General features: G+C 40.7%; 1 protein-coding gene across 2 annotated transcripts in view; it reads right to left on the reverse strand.

Annotated features, from left to right (window-relative positions):
* Window positions 1-331: 331 nt before the first annotated feature.
* SEC24D (SEC24 homolog D, COPII coat complex component) overlaps window positions 332-19,781 on the reverse strand; it is a 41,866-nt gene continuing 22,416 nt past the window's right edge. For both annotated transcript variants that reach the window (XM_059843682.1, XM_059843683.1), the window contains exons 9-23: window positions 16,076-16,214; window positions 14,790-14,905; window positions 12,364-12,488; window positions 9,778-9,969; window positions 9,100-9,193; window positions 7,126-7,242; window positions 6,656-6,823; window positions 6,096-6,192; window positions 5,345-5,490; window positions 4,641-4,779; window positions 4,110-4,228; window positions 3,268-3,447; window positions 2,942-3,133; window positions 2,384-2,473; window positions 332-1,985 (exon numbers count right to left, since the gene is read on the reverse strand). In XM_059843682.1, coding sequence (XP_059699665.1) covers window positions 1,845-1,985; window positions 2,384-2,473; window positions 2,942-3,133; window positions 3,268-3,447; window positions 4,110-4,228; window positions 4,641-4,779; window positions 5,345-5,490; window positions 6,096-6,192; window positions 6,656-6,823; window positions 7,126-7,242; window positions 9,100-9,193; window positions 9,778-9,969; window positions 12,364-12,488; window positions 14,790-14,905; window positions 16,076-16,214 — 2,055 coding nt within the window. In that variant the 3' untranslated portion in view covers window positions 332-1,844. The remainder of the gene's footprint in view (window positions 1,986-2,383; window positions 2,474-2,941; window positions 3,134-3,267; window positions 3,448-4,109; window positions 4,229-4,640; window positions 4,780-5,344; window positions 5,491-6,095; window positions 6,193-6,655; window positions 6,824-7,125; window positions 7,243-9,099; window positions 9,194-9,777; window positions 9,970-12,363; window positions 12,489-14,789; window positions 14,906-16,075; window positions 16,215-19,781) is intronic.

The following is a 19,781-nucleotide window of genomic DNA, read 5'->3' on the forward strand; positions in this document are numbered from 1 at the left end:
CCGTGATGTCGTACTGTAGGTAACATTGCCCAGGCAGGCCAGAGCTCTGCTGCAGTAGCTCTGCCAGCAGGAACAGCTTTGGCTTACCTGAGCTTGGTTCTGAACAGCCCCTCTTTGAGACACTTTCCTTCACTTGGATTGTGTCTTCTCACCATAGCCATGGGTGATGACAGCAGAAGAAACACACTGAAAATGCTTGAGGCCATGTAAGCTGCCTGTCTTGAGAGTCACAGTAGGAGAAGGTGACCTACAGGGTACTCACTGCTGGATGCCATGGCCATGAAACCTTGGGAGAACTCAGGATGTATGAAAGAATAAACACACACACAGATTATATTTAATAATTGCTTATTTCTTTACACAAATGTTGCTGGTGTCATTTTACAAATGAAATGTCAATGAATACTTTTTACAGGGTAATGTCTACAGCTAAAAAGTGCTTGTCTTGGCAGCTGATTTCAGGCCGAGGACCCTTTCGTAACACAGCCACTTATTTCAAGAGCTCTTGGTCAATGACAAGAATGACCAATAGATAAGCTGTTGAACCAAAAAACTATGCATTTTCACTGCTTATTGTGGATAGTCAATAATTAATAGAAGTAGCAACACTAACATGTTTAAAGGCACTTTTTTCTTTACTGAGGCTTAGCCTTACTTTTGAGTGTTTTTTGGCTTTCTTTGAAACACTATTTAATAATAGCTTTTCAAGCTTGGCAAAGTTCAAACCTCACGTTCAGAGGCGTTGGTCCTAAAGAGACAGAGAGACTGATGAAATATCTGAGGTAAACAGCCATTCTAAAGGCTCTGGCTTTGCACATACTACCTTCAGTATTGGTATTAGCAAAGGCTAGTTTTTCAAAGCAGTGACCATTGATTAAATCAGTCATGGGAGAGGAGGTCACTGTAATAGAATTGGTATTAAATAAGAGGCTTTATAGCACCACAAATAACCTTTGGTTAATGTGTCAACTGTCTCACAGCTGATCTGCCACAGAAATTTTGAGGGACAGGTTTTTCTGAGTTGTGCTGGGAATATTCCAGTTAGGAAATGTACTAAATAAAGCCTACCTGTGCAATTTTGAAAATGTAATTAAGTAGTACACTAAGCTAATTGCTGCCCCCAAGTGGACAGAATTGTACCATAATAGTGTGACACCATCTGCCAAAGGTGGCAAAAGGATTGTTTGATTACTGTTCTTCCTGTGATCCCTGTTGTTGTTATTAAGTCCAGTTTCTGTCCCCTGGATAACCCTGGCTGTGGAAGGGTCCCTAGAGCTCTACTTCTGTATATAGTAACACTTGTCCCTTCCAAGGAAAAAGGAATTTACTTTACAGAGATTTGCTTCACAGGAAGGACTTTGAAACCCTTCAAACTGAACTACGTATTTATTTCAAATCTGATTACACTCCATGTCCTCACTTAGAAAAAGAAGTGTTTTGTCTTTTTTTCTCCTCTGTACAGATTCTGATCATCTTTCCCAGCTCTGATACAACTTATGACTAGCAAAAGGAATAATTGAGAGTTTTCTAAATTGTCTTTTAAGAAAGGTATACCATATATGCTCTTAAGCATTGGTAGTCTGAAATCTGGCAATTCATGTAGAGAGTCACGACTCCCAGAAGATTAATACCTGAGTGCAGAACTTCCTATTCTACAGCTTAAGAAGTAAGCAGAATACTCAGGGAGAGGTGGGATCAAATGAAACTGTACAAAAAGAGCACAGAAAAGGGTCAGTAAAGCACAGCAGAAGGCCTGGGTCTGCTGGAGCTGTGGGCCAGCCTTCAGCCAAGAACTGTCCCTCCTGCAAAAGCAAAAAGGAACTGAACATTTTACTTGAATTGCCTTAACTGAGCAGCTGGCTGATCTCTTTGTGAATGCACACGAGGAAATCCACATACGAGGCTCCTCCATAAATACTCTTGTCTTCTACTAGGAACTGGCGGAAAAGCATCTCTGGCTGCTCCCGCTGCTTCACTATCATCAGCTGGAAAGATAAAGAGATACAGGCAGATAATTTTAGGATATAGTCAGACTAGATGGCAGCACAGTTTTTCTAGGTCTCTTAGTGGATGCTCTTGAGGTGGGGAAAACCCCCAAAACTAGTAAATCGCCACACTGCAGAAGCTGGAGAGACTAAGGGAATTGAAGAGTGCAGAACAAAATGGTTATCCTTTAAAACCTGACTACCTGTGAAAATCAGTCTTGATTGGGAATAAAGCACATTTGAGATGCCTGTGCCTACAAATCATGCTGGAAGTCATCTACATGCAGGAAGACTCCCGATAGCTAAAAAACCTTTTACAGCCACTGGTAAGTTTTGGCAAAGCCTGGAATGTTCCTTTGAACAAGTATGAGGAAAGAGTTGACGCAGAAAGCAGTTACCTTCATGGTGTAGGGCTTTTGGCTCTGGATTTGCTCCAGGATATGCTTCAGTTTCTTAGAAAGTGGATTGTCCAGCTTAGGCAGGGATGTCTGTCAGAAGGAAAGCAGATTGTTATAATCCAGTCACATCTTTAACCAAGACGAGCTGCTGATAGTTACATTCTCAGGTACTGTGGATTTCATACTAAACCAGGAAACTCCATCTCTTTCACTAGAAGGTCTCATCTTGAGGATCATTTTTCAGTTTAAAATAATAACTACATGAAAATGCATAATCAGGAAAACTTAACCATTGCAAAGTGTTTTGTTATAATTTCAGTAATACAGAGTTGAAAGGACTTCAGGAAGATTAAAGAAGTTGTGAAAGCTTCTATCCTCTTAGTGTTGAGTGTCAAAGTGTTCAGTTTTATGTAACTTATAGCAATCCTGGTGTCTAAACACCTTCTGCTGGTCACTTGTTCTTGCTTTAAAGGCTGATGGATGAGAAAAGACCTCATTATTTCTCTGAATAGCATCTGGTCTTGCTAAATCCCCAATTCTTAGTCTGCATCTACTCACGGCCTCGGTGCTGATGTGTGCGAAGGACGGCACGTTGAAAAGGCCCTGGATGAGCTCTGGGGACACGCTGGCTCCCAGCCACAGGAACATGCTCAGCCCGTTGGCCAGCAGGAAGGCCCCTCCCTCGGAGAGGCGCTCCTCGGAGCAGCGCACGGCAGCTGGGACTGCGTCACTCTTCAGATCCAGGCTGTGCTGTGGGGCAAAAGACGCAACAGCTGTGGAACTGACTTGAAAAGTAACTACTGAAAGACTTGGTACATCTTAGTGATTCCTTTCCAGGTAAGAGGGGTTAGAAATTAAAGTGAAAAAAACCACCCCTGACTCACAATTGGCAGCAGCAGGGGGTAGAAGAAGAGCTGTGTGTCAGCCACCCCCATGGCCATGACCAGCTGGCGGTGGAAAGCCCTCTCGTCGGTGGGCATTTCGGGCCTGCCGGCCAGCACACAGCTCTTCAGCAGGCAGTTCATGTACACGGGCAGCACCTTCATCGTGTCTGGCAGGATCAGCTGAGAAAACAACACATTTAAAAAGAATTCAACAGAAATTATTTGCTCTACAAGCTGTAGTCGCTGTCTTGGCTGCTGTCATCTCCCTGGAACACTGTTAGTTTTTGGAGCACTCTCTGGAGAATGAAGGAGAGAAATAGTGGTCCACAATAAGTGGCTCTGGTTTTTGACATATTAGGTCCTCACCAACAATGAACAGTTCACTGCCCAGGCTTGTGGTTACTGGCAGCACCTCTGGGATGGAAAAGCCTGAGTCTTTCTTTGAGTTGAATCACTAAAATGTGACTGAATAAATTAAATGGAAACAAATCAGTCACTCTGCTTAGTGAAAAATTAGAATACTACAACCATCTATAACAACATAAGAATTAAAAATGAAAGCTTTGTGAGTTCATGCGTAATTCCAGCAGGAAGAAAAGGGCTGGCTGAGCTCCTTTGTGTGAGTACAGGCGTCAGTTTCATCAGTGGCATTGCCTTTTGTTCCAGAACAACAGTTTCTGTGTCCTCTAAGTGCCACCACTGAATCCCACCTGCCATTAATTCTATTTGAAAGAAAAGGACAAGTCTGTCCTGAAATTTTACTTTCTGGCTCTGCTGATGTTGTGGGGTGGTTGTGCACTTGTGGCAAAGCCTGGGTGGGTAGGACTGGGTGCAGGTTTTACCTGGCTGACAGCTGCTGGGCTGGCACAGTTCTTCTTGTAGCAGGCCAGCATGTGAGCAGTCTGATTCATCAGGATGTCCCTGACTGTCTTCAGGGGCTGGCTCAGAATGGCTTTAAAAGCTACAAGCACAGAATAAGAGTGTGTGTTAAGAAAGACACTCTCTCCAAGTATCTTTGTCTGCTGCTAGTTTCTGATTTTACAGACCTGAGGGCTGAGGCTGCTTTTCAGTCTCTTCTACAGACATCCAAAAACCCCATCAAACCCCCAACACTGCGGAAGGATGTCCATTGCCACTTACTGCACCTGCCCAGTTCTGTGTATTACCTATACACAAGTATTACTTTCATGGCAGTTTGTCTAAAATAGGAAATTATTTGTCTTTTCAATTTCATAATACTTCAGGAATTGCTCGGGCATGGAGCAGCAAATTATAAAAAATTATTTCCCACTAGGTAATCACTTCAGCCCCCTTTCCTTCCCCTTCATCCATACCAAAGCAAAAAAGGAAACAAAACTGGTGTGCTGCTGTACCTGACTTAGCAAAGAAGTTGATAAGTGCATCAGTCTCACAAGTCCTGTAGACATCAGCTAACTGGGAGCTGCAATTCAAACCAAGGTTGTGTATGCGGATTCGCCTCTGCCCGCTCATCGACGTGTACAGGACAGCACACTGCAACAGAGGCACCAAGTGTCACCACAGAGCCACCTCCTCTGTGCACACAGGGCAGATGACAACTTCTGCAGTCAGGGCAGCCTGGCAGTGCTGCTGGCAGCTGCAGCACCAGCATACCTGTGGTTCTGAGGGACATCTATCAGACATTATAGAATAAGTTATTCATATTAACATCATAAAAAGTCCTACAGTCCATAGAGGGGACAGTGAGCTTTAGCAATAGAGAACTGCTCTTGAATAGAGAGATCACAAGGAATGCCACAGCAATAACAATTGCCATATAAGTAGCAATGAATCTCTTAATTAAACTAAATTACAGTGAAATGGAAAAAAATGAACAGCTGATGAGGTCTCAGTGAGTGTTTAGAAAGGATTTGGGTACCCCTGAACAGAACATGCAGCACAGGTGTAGGGGAACACACTTTTTACTAGTGGTGTTATGGCACAAGAGTCTGTGCAAATTGTGCCTTGTTCCCATCACTCCTACACCATCACTTCTCTACTCTGGCTACAGAAGGTCTTGCTTACCATTTTATGGTATACACAAATTAGGGGTTTTTACCTGAATTAAGGCCCCAGTGTCTTCATTCAGTTTGTCATCATGTTTGAACTCCACTGTCACTGCTTTGTCACAGTCAACTGCTGCCATCTCCACATCCGTGGTGTTGTTCATGTAAATGGCCCCAAAGAAGTCTGTAGCCCTGAAGCCTGCAGCCAGATTAAAACGGAGCATTTCATTTAAAAATGGCAAATTAAATTGACATCACTTACTGAAGCAGGAGCCATTTCCCCTCAGGGTTTACAGCCTCAGGAGTCCCAACAAATGTCCTTGCTGATGGCACTTTTGAGAGCTGGAGAAAGGCAAAAGCTGTGACTTGGACACCCAGAGCTTCTGCACTGCTTGCTTGGCTTCTGGGTGTGTCCCTTTCTCTAATACTTGCATTTGAACTAAGAATGAATGAAAGAAGCTGGATAGACACAGGAATGTCATTTGAGTACAAAAATGAAGGCACAGGTCAGTATCCAGCAGCAACACCTTTTTACACAACTTCCTTGCAGTCAATGCTGTGTGCAGAGTGAGCAGAAGCCTTCAGACTTGAAAATCAGCTATTAAGGAGGCACACACAGGAAGTACATGTGTGTGTGCACATATATATGTATGTAAGTACCAATATAAACGCACACAGTTATGGATTTTGTCAGTCTATTAAATTAATTTTCAAGAGGTACATAATGAAATGAAACCAGCCTGATCTTACAGTGATTTGCATGGCACTACATGATTTAAAGCTCGTTCTCATGGGTCCTATTACCTGTACTTGTCCGAACCCTCATTGTTGCATCAAATCCCATCTTTTTTTGGATGTCCTTCCTGAGGTCACTTAAGAACTGGGGGCTGTCAGTTTCGAGCTGTAAACACAAAGCAGAAGGTTCAGAGGTTCAACACCGAAGGACAGCAGCACAGCAGTGACCCAACATCCCCTGCCATGATCCCCATCTCCCCACAGCAAATCTGCTCACAGCTCTTGACTCCTTTAAAAAGGATTTCAAATGTGATTGTTGTTATCAGAATCAGGTATATGCAAGTGTCCACCACTCATCACCAGGCCTGAACATTAACTGGACATTCCTGCACTTAACCTTTCAGCAAAACTTTAGGATGCCAACAAGCTTATTACTACTTCAGGATCCAAACCTGAGTTTGACCTGCCATTGTTAAATTTGAATTTTATGCCGTGGAATAGTTAACCAGGTTTTCCAGACTGACTCTGCTTTTAAGTGAAATGTCCCAGCACACACTGAAATGAGATGAAAAACAACAGCAACCCCCCAGCTGTTACTATCTGAAAGGCAGGAAACCCACACCACTAACCTGGAAATTGTTGTACTTGTACAGTGTTCCACCAGTGTACATTGTGACAAGGCCCATGGAGGCTACATCCATATACTGATTTGGGAAGAGGAACAAATTCACACAGCAGCCACTGGCCACACAATCTTTGGCTAAGGCCTCATAATTTCCCTGTGGCTGGAAGAGGGTCTGCACAGGGAATACAAAACACAAATGCCATCATATTAGATGTTAATCACAACTCAAAGGGCCAGATGAAGACAAAAGGATGAAGTTGAAGTTTGAAGTGAGGCATGGCTATCATCAAAAACATGCTTCCCCCGCCCAAGGATACCAGGAACATCTCAGTATGTTCTTGGAGAACCCATCACTACAGAGGCATCATTTAACCTAACACTTCTGTGTGAAAGAAAATAGCTTAAAAAGGATCAATGCCCTATTAGAGAAATGCAGTGTAACAGCAGTCCCCTCTTGCTCAGAGCAGAAAATACCTTTTCCTTATCTGTATTGAGCAGTTTTTTGTCATCTCTGTTTTTCAGCTTCCCTGGTGCCTCCGCAGTTGGCAGAGAAGAGTGGAAGATGAACAATTTCCCAGCACATTCTGCAGCCTGTTCCAAAGACACCACATGGGCACGTTTATTACTGCAGGGTCAACGGGCCCACATTCACACACTGGGGGCTCAGGGAACAGTGGGCACCTCCTGCAAGCTCCTCTGAGAGCTCAGGAATTCCTCTCCAGGCTCACAACCTGATGGAATAAGCCCCCAGGGAAAAGGGGGCTTTTCTCTCAGGAGGCAGCAGCCCAGCACACAGGTTTGCTGGCTGAGGCATTCCAGCAGCACTTTCTCCAGAGGCAAAAGGAGGAGCTCCTCTCTTGGAGACTTTCCAATTGGACTCAAGCATTATGCAACAGGCACCAAAATACAAATACTCAGATTGGATCAAAGTAAAAGGAAATGCAGCTGAACAGAATAATTCAGGTCACGCACACCGGTGTTCCATACATTTTCCATCCCTCTAGCAGGTTCCACGTTGAAACCTACACTGCCAAGATGCAGGCACAAATCAGGAATCACCATGCTCTCAAAATATTCCACCTTTCAAAATGAGCTGTGCCATTCTGGCAAAGCCAGAAGTCTCTCTGCTATGGCAGAAACACAGCTGAAGGCAGCACCTGACTTGGAAAATGGCTGAAATTTCACCCCTGATATTTCAAGAACAGTTACTTTTGATCACCAATGACAATTGCTTCAGTTCCTTTGATGAAGAAACCTTCTGCTGGACAACAAAAGACTTCCCAAATACCTGTTTGTCCTGATATGCATCAGGAATTAGTGATACCAGTTTGACAAAATTTCTAAAATATACATATTTTTAACGCAATACATTTTTTCTTTTTAGACAAGAACTGTTTTCTTGAGCAAAGGTATTTGCAGATTAATAATTCAGAGAGAAAATCCTTACAAATTATACGTAAAAATCCTGAGATAAATAAAATGTTTAATTAAGAGCTACTTTCTTTTATAGCCATCATAAAAGGCAATTTACAATTATGGCCCTTTACATCTGTTTTGAAGAAGTCAAATATTAGGGAAAAGCATTCAGTTGTGCTTTGCACACATACCTGCTGGTAACATGAATAAATAACAAGAAAGCAGGTATTAAATCAATATATAAAAACATATTTGAGAAATGTTAATTTTTGTTCTGACAAATTTATGAACTCACAGTTCATGCATTATTCATACAAAGCTCCCAAATCAACTATTTTAAAGCACCACTGGCTGTGCTCTGCCCCTACAAATCTTGTGGTGAACTGGCAATGCTCCATGGGAATGTCAACACTTCAGGGGATGTCCCAGACAACTGGGGAGCAACTGGGGAGCACCTCGTGCTGTGGATTTCCTGCCAGCTGTATCCAAGCTGGGAGAACCTGTCAGTTAAAGGAAACCCTCCAGCCATGGCCTGATTCGATCAGACAGTTATAAATATTCTGTTTTGCACAATAAGCTTTGCAGAAGCAAGAGAATAACCAGAGAAAAGTCTGATTATTACTTATTATTATTATTATTCTGACTTTCCTGCCCTTCACATGTGCAAGGACTCGGTATCTGTGCAAACACAAGAGTATTGATTTGTTCTGCTGTGGTAACTAAATGCGTCTTTATTTCTCTTAAACACCGAACAACAAACTGACTTCTGTTTCTCATCTTCTCCTAAACATCGCTCCTACATGGAACAGACTCTGGGAACTGGTTTCCCTCAATAAGAACATCTGGGAACAGATGTTTTGCTTGTCCGTTCTTATTCTGACTACAGTGGTTGGAAGGTACTGTTAGAATAATGGAACATTAGTGCTGGAAACGATCAATGACCTTTCTTCCCCTAATTTCCCATTGTGATGGGACTGGCTTTTAGCAAACCTGATTTCAAGCTGCTTCTCTGACAGAGAGGAATGTTCTAACCTTTAGTGCCTCCATGCCAGCCTGGATAACTGGAGCGAAGATGGTCTCACTCTCGTTAGTGTCTGCAAACAGCTCTGGAATCTGGTCCAACAAGCTACGGAAGAGAAAGGATCAGTGTCTCAACCGGGCAGTGTAAGGTAATCCCCAAACACACCTTGTCTTCACACACGAAGATGTTGAGTGCAAAAAATAATACAAATTTTCCTTGTTCAATTTCTTAGGATCCCAGCCAAAATAAAAGAAAAGATGCATTTTTTATTTCCATGAGATGCATTGTTTCAAAGCTTGTCACCTAAAGGAACATGCAAAAAATAAAGAGCTAAGCATTAAGTAGTTCTGGTGTGCTGTAAGGACTTCAGAGTCCTAAGATCATATCCAGGTGCACATCATGTGCATTGCAAGAGGGAAAACACCACGTGGCTCAGAGCCTCACCCCCCTCCCAGCTCTGAGGCAGCACAGCTGAAAGGTGGCTTACACCTAGCCTACATAACCTTTCCAGTTTGGCACTGGAAGGGCATGGCTATTGCTTTTTCTTTGCCTCAGAGGAGCAAACACAGGACTTGAAGCATCTGCAGGCTTCTGAAGCATTTCAACAGATACCTGCATGCCCCCAAACCCAACTAATGCACATCATAAGCATTGACATCTTCCTCTCATGAAGTCTAATTGTACTTTACTTGGTAACAACTGATCGGGATTCCTCAAAGTCAACAAGGAAGCCATCCAGCAAAGGGACAAAAACTTCTGCCACATCCGTGACCACCATCATCTGAGGCTGAGCTAAGCTGCTTTTTACATTGAAGAAATGGAGGACCTTGTTATAAGTGACAAAACCAACTCGAATTGCTGAGGATTCTTCTTGCTCTTCTCTGTAAGAAAAACAAAACCCAACTGGTTGTAATTCTGAAATCCTGACGGTGCAATAAAAGCATCCCTTTGACATGCAACACTGCTCTCTGGTCATTATCTGTACTGGGAATAAGCAAGCAAACAACAACCAAGCAGATGTAATGGCCTCCATCTTGGCCTTAGGTCAAATTCAAACACCTTGATAAAATCACCTGCTCTACTGTTTACTCTTTAAAAAAAGGTAATAAAGTTACATCAATGTTGCATCCCATTCAAACAGTCAAAAATCCCAAAGATAAAGAATAAACCATGTTGACATCATAACATGGGAAAGAAACAACAGCACAATTAGTTCTGGAGCTTGATAGGGACAAAGTGCTATTCAATTTTGATACATACACCACTTTGCTACTTCAAAGAGAAGCATCCACATCATCCCAGTCCCAAAGGTGTTACAGACCAGGTGTGTGGGACCTTTATTCCACATACTGCTCTTACCAGAGTCAGTCTGCACTGCCCCACTTCCATCCAGTTCTATCATTGTTTTAAGGGTTAGCTTTAAGCAGACAATTGTCTCTGTAGCTCGCACTCTAGCTATTCTTGAAGACTCACAAGGAGAAACCTGACCCATATGCATAGAAATGCATTCAAATACTTTTTGGTTTTTATTTTAAATTACATACCTAAAAATCATAACTGCGCAACTCATTACTCTGGTTTTCTGAACTAATTTCTAAGCATATCTCTACAACCACATTTCTCAGTATTTCTCAAAAGACAGTCAGGGAGGGGATTCTTGTTTGGAACAAAGGTTTGAAAACATCTGCTCTAAAATTTCAGCAATTTTCTTTCTGCACAGATTTCTTTGGTACCCCAAGTCCTTCCTCTCAAAGATACAAGGTCAAGGTGAATTCACTGCAGAGGGCTTTTCCCTCATGCGGGAACAGCAGAAGATTTCTGCTGGTGTCTTTGCCCAGCAATGGAAAATGAACACTCAGTGACCTCTCTGTCTAAGCAACACAGTAAAATTTTCACCATAGATTTTGGTGGAATGCCTTATGTTTGTCTTTTTTTAAGTTAATATTGTTTAAGCCAACAGAAAAAACTGAGGAAAATGAAGGGCCTGGCTTTTTTTAATTACTTTTTCCAGTAGACATGAAAACTTTGACCTAAATTATTTCACAACAGATCTCTCAGAGTGCTGGTGAGAAGGATGAGTATGTCTCTTTTTTCATATGGATACACTTGCTTTCTTTCCTCTTCTGCTTGTCCCATTCAAGCTTCCAAACTGCCAAATGCTTTTTCGTGCCTCTTATTCTCTTCAAAGTCATGATCAATCCTGATGGAAAACTCTGAGATATGTCCAGGATAATATCAAACACTTGTGTCTCCAGTGTAATCTTCAGTGAAAAACTACTTGAGAGATGGCCTTACATGGGCATCTGATAAAATAAACCCCCACCCTGGACTGGAATTTCTTTCCGGCGCAGGGATCCCAGAAGGCCATAAGAAAAAAGATTTTTAACATATCCCAGATTGCCCCAAGGAAGTCATCTTCCACCCTTCCTCACACTGCTCTCTTCATTTCTTAAGTCTGTTCTCCCTCTGCAAGCATTGTTATTTAGAAAGCATTTTCTTTTTGGATGTTTTTTTAATATGCCTTTCTATGTAGACAAGAAACATCTTGTCTACTTTATTTTTCAGTCTTCCACTGCTCTCATTTCCCTACGTGTCTGTGTTATTTAAACTCGATTAAAAACTACATTATTACACTAAAATTTACACTAAGATACACTAAAATAATACACTATCAATAACACTGATGAGAAGTAACACTGCTGCTGTGTACTTCATGCTCACAAAGCACATGTGCTCTATTTCATAAAATTGTTGCTGCCTGCAAGATTTGTTCTCTCAGATACAAACCAGGACACAAAAGTCTCACAGTGCAGCAAGAAGCCTTAGAAGTTTTGCTAATTAACAGTAAGAACTAAAGATACAAGCCACCAGCAGTATGGCTTTAGAGAGACTGGCTACTCCTGAGTATTCTGGTTTGGGCGTTTCCCTGTTTAATTCAATGAGAAAAGCAGGGCCCAGCAAACACAACTGCTGCCAGTGAAGTGGAAGCTATGAGCTGTGTCTGAGCTGATAACACCACTAGAGTTCACTGCAAGCAAGGAAAAGAATACAAGCACCACATGCAGAAGCACGGCAGATTCTTTCTGCTCATACAGTAAGCCCAGACATCCAAGCATAACAATCACCAGCAGCATTAAAAACTAACATTTGGTCACTATCACTCAAAAAACTCCTGTTGGGGAAATTCTGACATTACCCATAGCTTGGGTAACATGCACAGCTGCATGAGAAGTGCAGCACAGTGAGTTAAGCCAAGCACACTAATGCCTCTTTACCTTGGAAGTTTATCTAGCAGAGTCTTCAGTTCATCACATATGAGTTTCACTAGGCCACTCTTTATGTTTCTGTATGATACATCAATCATGAAGATAAAAGCTGGTGGTTTAGGAGGCTTCTTGTCCTACACAGAAAAAAGACCATTCACAGGGAAAATTAGACAGTGTCCTGTTATGAGGAAAACATTTAGAGGTGGTACCATAAGGCAATGCAAATACAGTGTTCAGTTGTTTGAAAAATGCTGTGAATCATAAATAGTAACTACTGCAGAGAGCTGACACATATTGGGTAAAGTCCAGCCCTGGAATAGAACACTAACACTGGAAAACAGCACCCTAATGGAATAAAATATCTAAAGGTAACAGTTCATTAGATAAGATAAAGCACCAACTTTTCTGCTGGCACTTAAGTGTTTTAAAAAATTCGTATTTTGGCTTTTTTCTGTACTCCTGTTTTCCTTAGGGAGTTCCTCTCATCCACAATGTAAGTGGCACACAAATTGTGCCGACACTGACACAAGTCTCTGTAAGTAAGAAAAAGTAAGAGCAAGGTTTTTTTTAAAACAAAGTAATGCCAAGAGATGTTAATACAAAATGAACAGAGCAAGAGCAAACCTCACACTCCCTAAAACGGGTTCTCTTAATTCCCGTTAAATGAGTAGTAGTCGTTATTTGGTGTCAAATTCTGGACAGCTTTTTCATTACAGTTTCACTTCCTTCATATAGAGCTCTGACCTCTTAAATTATACTTGTTAAACTAAACCCTAGAAAAACTCCAGTTAAGAAAAATTAATCTAACCCTTGAATTATGACTTATCCCTAGTCCCTGGCAAACTTTAAACTGAACATTATACCCTTGATCTCACTTATTTGACTCATGCAAATCAGGATTAATTCCAGAGAACCAAAACCAGGCAGTATTTTTCAAAACTGTTCTGTTTACTGTACTTGGATTCAGAAACTGCACCAAAAACTGCTTCTAAACTCTTGTATCAGATTAGCATTTAGAAAGAATCTCTAAGTTCTGACAAATACATGGCAGAAACACAGAGTTGTACTCTCACCACATCCGCTTAGCAGGAGTGCAATAATGCAAACCAGCTGGGATTTGTTAACATTCTTTTTAGCTGTTCATCCTTGTCATTTGATAAGCAGAAAAGGAAATGACTTCTCAGTTCTGGTCTTGTACTGGATTTATAAAAGAAGGGAACCACTGCAACTTGGAGCCAAATGAAAAGTGCATTACAAAATAATGCTACATTTAATGACTTAGCATTTCCAGAGTGCTATTTTGTAAGAGATTTCTTTTTTGTAACATTGCACTAAGTCTGAGGATGTATCTTTGTAGTAAGCAGGCAGACCAGACTGGATAACCTGTAGAGGAAATTCCCTGGTTTAAGATAGGTGGCAGAGGTTGAGGCTTCAGAATTTGATGGAGCTTCAGTGGATGTACACTGAGTGTCCCACACTGTATTTCTGCAGCATCTCACCACAATTCTCTCCTGCTTTGGGGTTTAACCCAGGTTTCAATCAAGTCTTACAGGTTAGCAGAGATCTCACTGCATTTTGGAGCAGTACTCTAGTGAGCAAGAAGAACCAAACCAAGCAGAACCAAACCTTTTCATTTTCTTCATACTAGCAATAATTTGATGGTCCAAAGAAGATACCGGTAGCTACTCCAAGATTTTGTATGACCCAGTTGTCTTTTCTAACCTTATGATGGCCTCAGCTCCACTCACAGGCAAAAAATTCTGCCTGATTACAGCAAGAACAGAAAAATGTGTCCGTGCTGCGGTCAGATGAAGTCACACTTGCAGTTTTGTAAAATGAGCTGAAGTTTGAAAAGATTAAGTAATTTATGCTTTCAGAAGTATCAAATAGAGTTCTGTAACAAAACCAACTACAAATATTTAGAGTAACATGAGTGGGCTCTGGATTGAGTTGTTCAGTGAGTTGATATTAAAAGAGAGAACCAATTCCACTGTAACTTATTGGTCAGAATACTAAGAAGACTCTTGCCAGGAACAGATTCCAAGGTCAAATTCCCTTGCTAAGGTTTTGGGTATTAGGAAGACAATTCAGGCATGTGTTGGTCTTCAAAATCAGTAGAAGACAGACATCTAAAATGCAACAATGCACCAAAACTTCAAAGATATCCCCTGAACAGTGCAACACGCTGGTAAACATGTGCACATGTCTCGCTTAAAGACTGGTGATCCATGATTTTGCTGCACTGCTTGTTATTCTTACTTGCTTGTATCATGTTCTGCAGCACAAAACAACAAACCATTGTATTCTCCACACCTATCCATATTTCCTAGAATGCTCCTGGAAGCTGATATGCAGCTTACAAGTGCATTTACTCGGAGGAGCTTGTTTGTTTTGCCATAGCACTGTACTCTGGTTTGCACGCTGGCAGTACTCACTCGGCAATAATCCAAAGTAGCCACGTATTCATAGGATCCCAGGGACAGCTCAGGCCTCTCATAGTGGTCTATCCGTCGGCCCACGTGGTCCAGGTGTTGGAAGAAGAACGAGGGGACTACAAGCCAACACAAGAACAGGAACAAACATTTAAAACTGGGCAAAGAGAGGAACAACACAACAAATCCTCCCAGCAGATATGGTATACTCCAAAGCAGTAAGAAATGAAGGGGGTTTGCACCAACAATTTACACGGAGCCAGTCTTATGGCTCCTCAATGAATACATACTCAGAATGCTTATTTTTCACATCTTTGCCTGTAAAAGTGCATGTGTGTGTGAGTGAGAGGAATATCAACCTAGTTTCTCAGCCATTTTTAATCCTTATCAATGATTTTTTGTTTTGGTAAGTGCTTTCTGACTAAGACACTGTAGTAATACCAGCATGATTTAAAATGATACTGCAACTTAAATGTCTTTCTTAAAGTGCTCCCAGTGCATCTAAATTTCCCTTTATGAGAGTTGAAATTGTTAACAAACGATGAAATTTATTATCTGTTATGCCTGCACAAACATTAGAGCTCCAGGCAGCAAGGCAGTTGGAGGGAGTCTGACAAGGTTCACGTTTCAGAGTTGAAAAGATGACTGTATTAGGGAAAGCACCATAGCCCTGTGATCCAGCTGAGGAAATCCAGCTTGATACAAATGGCTAGAAAGGCTAGTTCTGGCAAAGATTTGGGATTTCGCCAGGAGCACAAGAACAGTTATGAGTCACATGCAGCACACTTGAACAAATATGGCATGGTATCTTCTGTGAAAACCAACACATGTCACAGTAAGATGAATAGATTATTTAACCATTGCACCCACAGTCATGCACAGGAAGAAGCTAAAACGGGTCTAAATATTTGCTTCTTGCTGTAAATTTGCATTTCTTAAAGAAATTAATGTTTTCTTTCAGCACAAAAATTGCTTTCAATTAACAACACAAGCAGTTCTGTATTCTGTGTTGTCACAAAATTTTTAAAATAAAGTTTTGATCATACCAGACTGGACTTCATGAGTCAGCATTCTTTTTCATATATTTTTTTTAAACTGTACTGAACAAATATTTCCCTCTAATATTCTTGGGAATGATATTTTTTTTATTTTGAAACAAGCCTAGTTACTCCATCTCCCTGAACTATTTTTTGTTAAATCAGCAAGTCAAGAAAATAGTTTTAGGGACACAGTTTCTATTTAGTCTTATGGAATTGATATGAATCCCAGATGAGAGAAACATCACTTACCATCATTTATACAGTTACAGAAGCCACACTGGTACCTCCTGCCCCCTTCAATGAACTGCATGAAGGGACACATGTAAGCTTTGCAGCGGTTGCACCGGATGGGGCCGGTCTCCCCGTGGTTGACGAGATAAAGAGGTGTCTGTGGAGGAAGAGGTACAGAGAGAGCCATGTCAACATGACACCAAGGAGAGCTACAAAGAGTTAATTCAGATTTAACTCCTTAGAGACCACCTCATTAAGAGATCATTTATTGTTCAGCACTCACACAAAAGCTGCTGAGCCCCAGAGATCCCCTCAGAGACTAAATTCACAAGTTCACGGCCGTATTCTGATGTTTACCAGAAAAAGAATAAGGATTCAGACCAAAACCCCATAATGTTTTGTGAGTATTGGAAGTTTAGGGCTGCAGGCTGATTTTCTCCAGCAAAGGGTAATTTTTTCAGCTCACTAAGAAAAATCTGTTGGAGTCAGGTCTTTTGGCTTCTCGGTCAGATGGACCTTTTCCTGAAGAAATCTACAGCTGCTTGTCAATTGCTAAAGGGTATTTGCTGAGAAAGCCCTTAATATTTTGTCCTAAATGCTACCTCCCGTGCTGCCTTGTTCCATGTTACACTCCAGTTTAAATGATATCAGGGTCACCAACTAGAGGGGAGATTTAGGAGAAATACTAAGATTTATTGAAGGAAAGTACATAGAGCAAACAAGTACAGTACCTCAAGCACTTGTCAGTTTCATTACACTGACCAGCTCACTTACAGCCCCTGCCAAAACCCACGGCTAAGGGAAGACATTTTCCAGATGTCTCTTTCCATAAAAACTGCAGCAATTGAAAGATTCCTGTGATATTCTTAGTTAGAAAAGTCATACTTGAGACCATTGCAGAAATGGAAGTTTGCTCAATTATTCGTGAAACACTAATTTTGAATTTTTTTTTCCTTATTCCCATCATCCCCAGCTAAAAATCTCAAAAGGCAGGAAAAAGAAATGTCCAGAGTTTGGACACAGCAGATCCCCACAAGAAGAAAAATGCTGACAATGCCTTTCAATGCTAACACATCACACTAGCACATTTTTTTTCTTTAATAATTATTCTGTCTCTTCTTAAGGAATGGGTGTATTTCATCTATTATACAATTTATTTTTTACTGCTGCATAAGGATGCATTTTGCCAAGGATTTTCTACATACAAGTAGATTTTTACTATATGGGTTTTAAGTGCTCCCTCTTGCTCCACTGAGATATTCTTTTACTTTGTATTCTTTTACTTTTTTTCCTTCCTCTACTCAAATTGAGTTTAACCCAAATTAACCAATAATGCCAGCTGGCAAACATCAGGGTCCTTTTCAGACATGAAAGCCTTGGCCATGAAACTTGCTCATCAGCCACAATGGCTTAATAAGGTTTAAAAGTTCTGGGTTTTGTTCATTACTTGGCAATTTTCTGATTATCATTCTGCTGTATTAGTTTAATGAGACCTGGATCTGATTTGCAGTTAATATTATCATAACATCTGACCTGGTATGGGAAAAAACCAAGACTAAACCAACTCCTCCTGTATTTATACACATTGATGCAGTTAACTTTAAACCTTGGTTTGATACATTTAATATTTAATATGCAAGAAAAATTAGTCCCCAAAAATGTTCACATTTTGATATATCAAAATTAAGACTTTTAGATAAAACAAGAACAATTAATAGATAAATGACATGAAGTTCAGAGCCCAAGTATCTACATTCTTACACACATGTCATAAATAACCTTCTTGAAGACAAAAAAATTAAGAGCAAAAAAAAAAAAACAAAAAACAAAACAACTCAAGAAATGCCAACTAAAAATGTACATGACAGAATTAAGGAGTTTGTCCAAAATAGAAATTTTTTTAAAGCAGCCCTATTTGTCCCCTTACTAATTTATTATTTAGAATTTTTAGAAAATAAATGACATTTACATCTTAGTGTTTTCTTTAACACTTCAGAACATTGCATCAATAATTAAAATATTTAATGGAAAAGCTATCTGCGTGGCAACTGCAGAAGAACTCAGACCAAAAGCATCCAAAATCCACTGCTTGATGAGAACAATGCAGCTGTGAAAGAAACTTCATCTCCAAAAAGCTGCCTTTTGGTGCATTGCACTGTAGAGCCCAACATCCCACCAGGCCATCAAGAGAATGGAATTCCTATTTCTGTGTGCAAACTGCTCTTGCACTTCCAAACATCAAAGTAATTTCTGTCACAGCAAAACAACTTTTTAAAAAAAGTAGATTTCTGTGGGAATGTACAAAGGTAACTGTGCATGTAAGAAGTCCTGAGTTTAAATTAAGGATACCTAAAAGCAAAACAGTAAACAAAACAAAATAAAAAAAAAGTGATACTGAATGGGAAAGTCTTGTTTGGTGTGCTCGACTCTCTGTAGATGTCACTGTACACCAGAAGAAAAAGCAGAGAGAGCTCTTTATGCTCCCATCTAAATCAGTGGCAAACTCTCATAGCAGCAGGGGAATGGGGTAAAATTTAATAAGAGTTTTTTATATTTGGGGGGGTTGTTTTTGTTTTGTTTTTTTAAGTAAAGGCAATACTCCTGTTCCTTTTGCCTTTCTACCTACAAAGTATCAGCATTTTTTTTTCCTCTCTTGTCTCAGAATCTCCCAGTTTTGCTGGGAGGCACAACATTGTAATTTTAGGTTAAAGCACAGGAGGATTGGGCAGAAGATGGAAAATGCTGAAGGGACCTGCACAAACTTAATTTTCTCTGAAACCTTGAGGCCCCACTGAAGTGCAAGCCCTGAGTGTTGATCTGATAAACCATAACTTAACCCCAAATATAGCTGCAATAAGAGGAGTTTTATTTTGGAAATATTTCAGCAAGACCATCTCTCAGGAGTCAGAAAAATATCACAAAGCAACAGACAGACGTTGGTGGCACAGCTCCAAGATAAAACACATCCATAAAAATTTCCAAAGGGACTTGAACCTGCACTTTAAACTCTGAGAAAGCTGAATTTCTATTGCTTGCTATAAAAATGAAGTCCTGACATGCTCCTGAGGGTGATGCCTGCAAACTATCACCATATTCTTATTGCAGGATGTAGACCACAGCTGCAAATTCTAAGTGCAGGAGTAAGGATTGTGCTAAAGCTCCAGATCATCATGGCACACCTCTAGGAAAGCACGGTAAAGAGGAAAATCCTAAGTGAGAGATCCTCTGGAGAACAAGAGAGGCACATACAGATACTGAAGAAAATGACCCATTTCTCAGACAACAAAATAAACAGATCAGTGTCTCTATCACACCCTTACAGTGTAAGCAGGGCTTCTAGAGTTGTTACTGACAGCTACATTGATGAAAATCTGGTCACTAAAATATTCCTAGGAAAATGTCAAGATATGCCATACAACATAACTTTCTAATGAACAAATGAGAAGGCTTTGTCCAAGCAAGGCATCGCTGCCCCAGGAAAATGTTGTGTTTAATTAGCACAGTAAAAAGACACAGACAAAAAACTCCACTGGATAATCAAAGAGAATTCTGAAATATAACACTGATGTTTTTGGAGAAAAACTAGGTCACAAACCAAAGTGTCTCTGTTTCCAAGCACTGTTGAAGGGGTTTGTTTTCTTTTTTTCTATCATCATAGATTGCTTTTGAGAAAGATTAACCAGTCTACAAATAATCCCTTGGTTTTGAGTTGCTTTACGGATTC

The sequence above is a fragment of the Haemorhous mexicanus genome, chromosome 4 (assembly GCF_027477595.1).
Source record: "Haemorhous mexicanus isolate bHaeMex1 chromosome 4, bHaeMex1.pri, whole genome shotgun sequence".
Classification (NCBI taxonomy): domain Eukaryota; kingdom Metazoa; phylum Chordata; class Aves; order Passeriformes; family Fringillidae; genus Haemorhous; species Haemorhous mexicanus.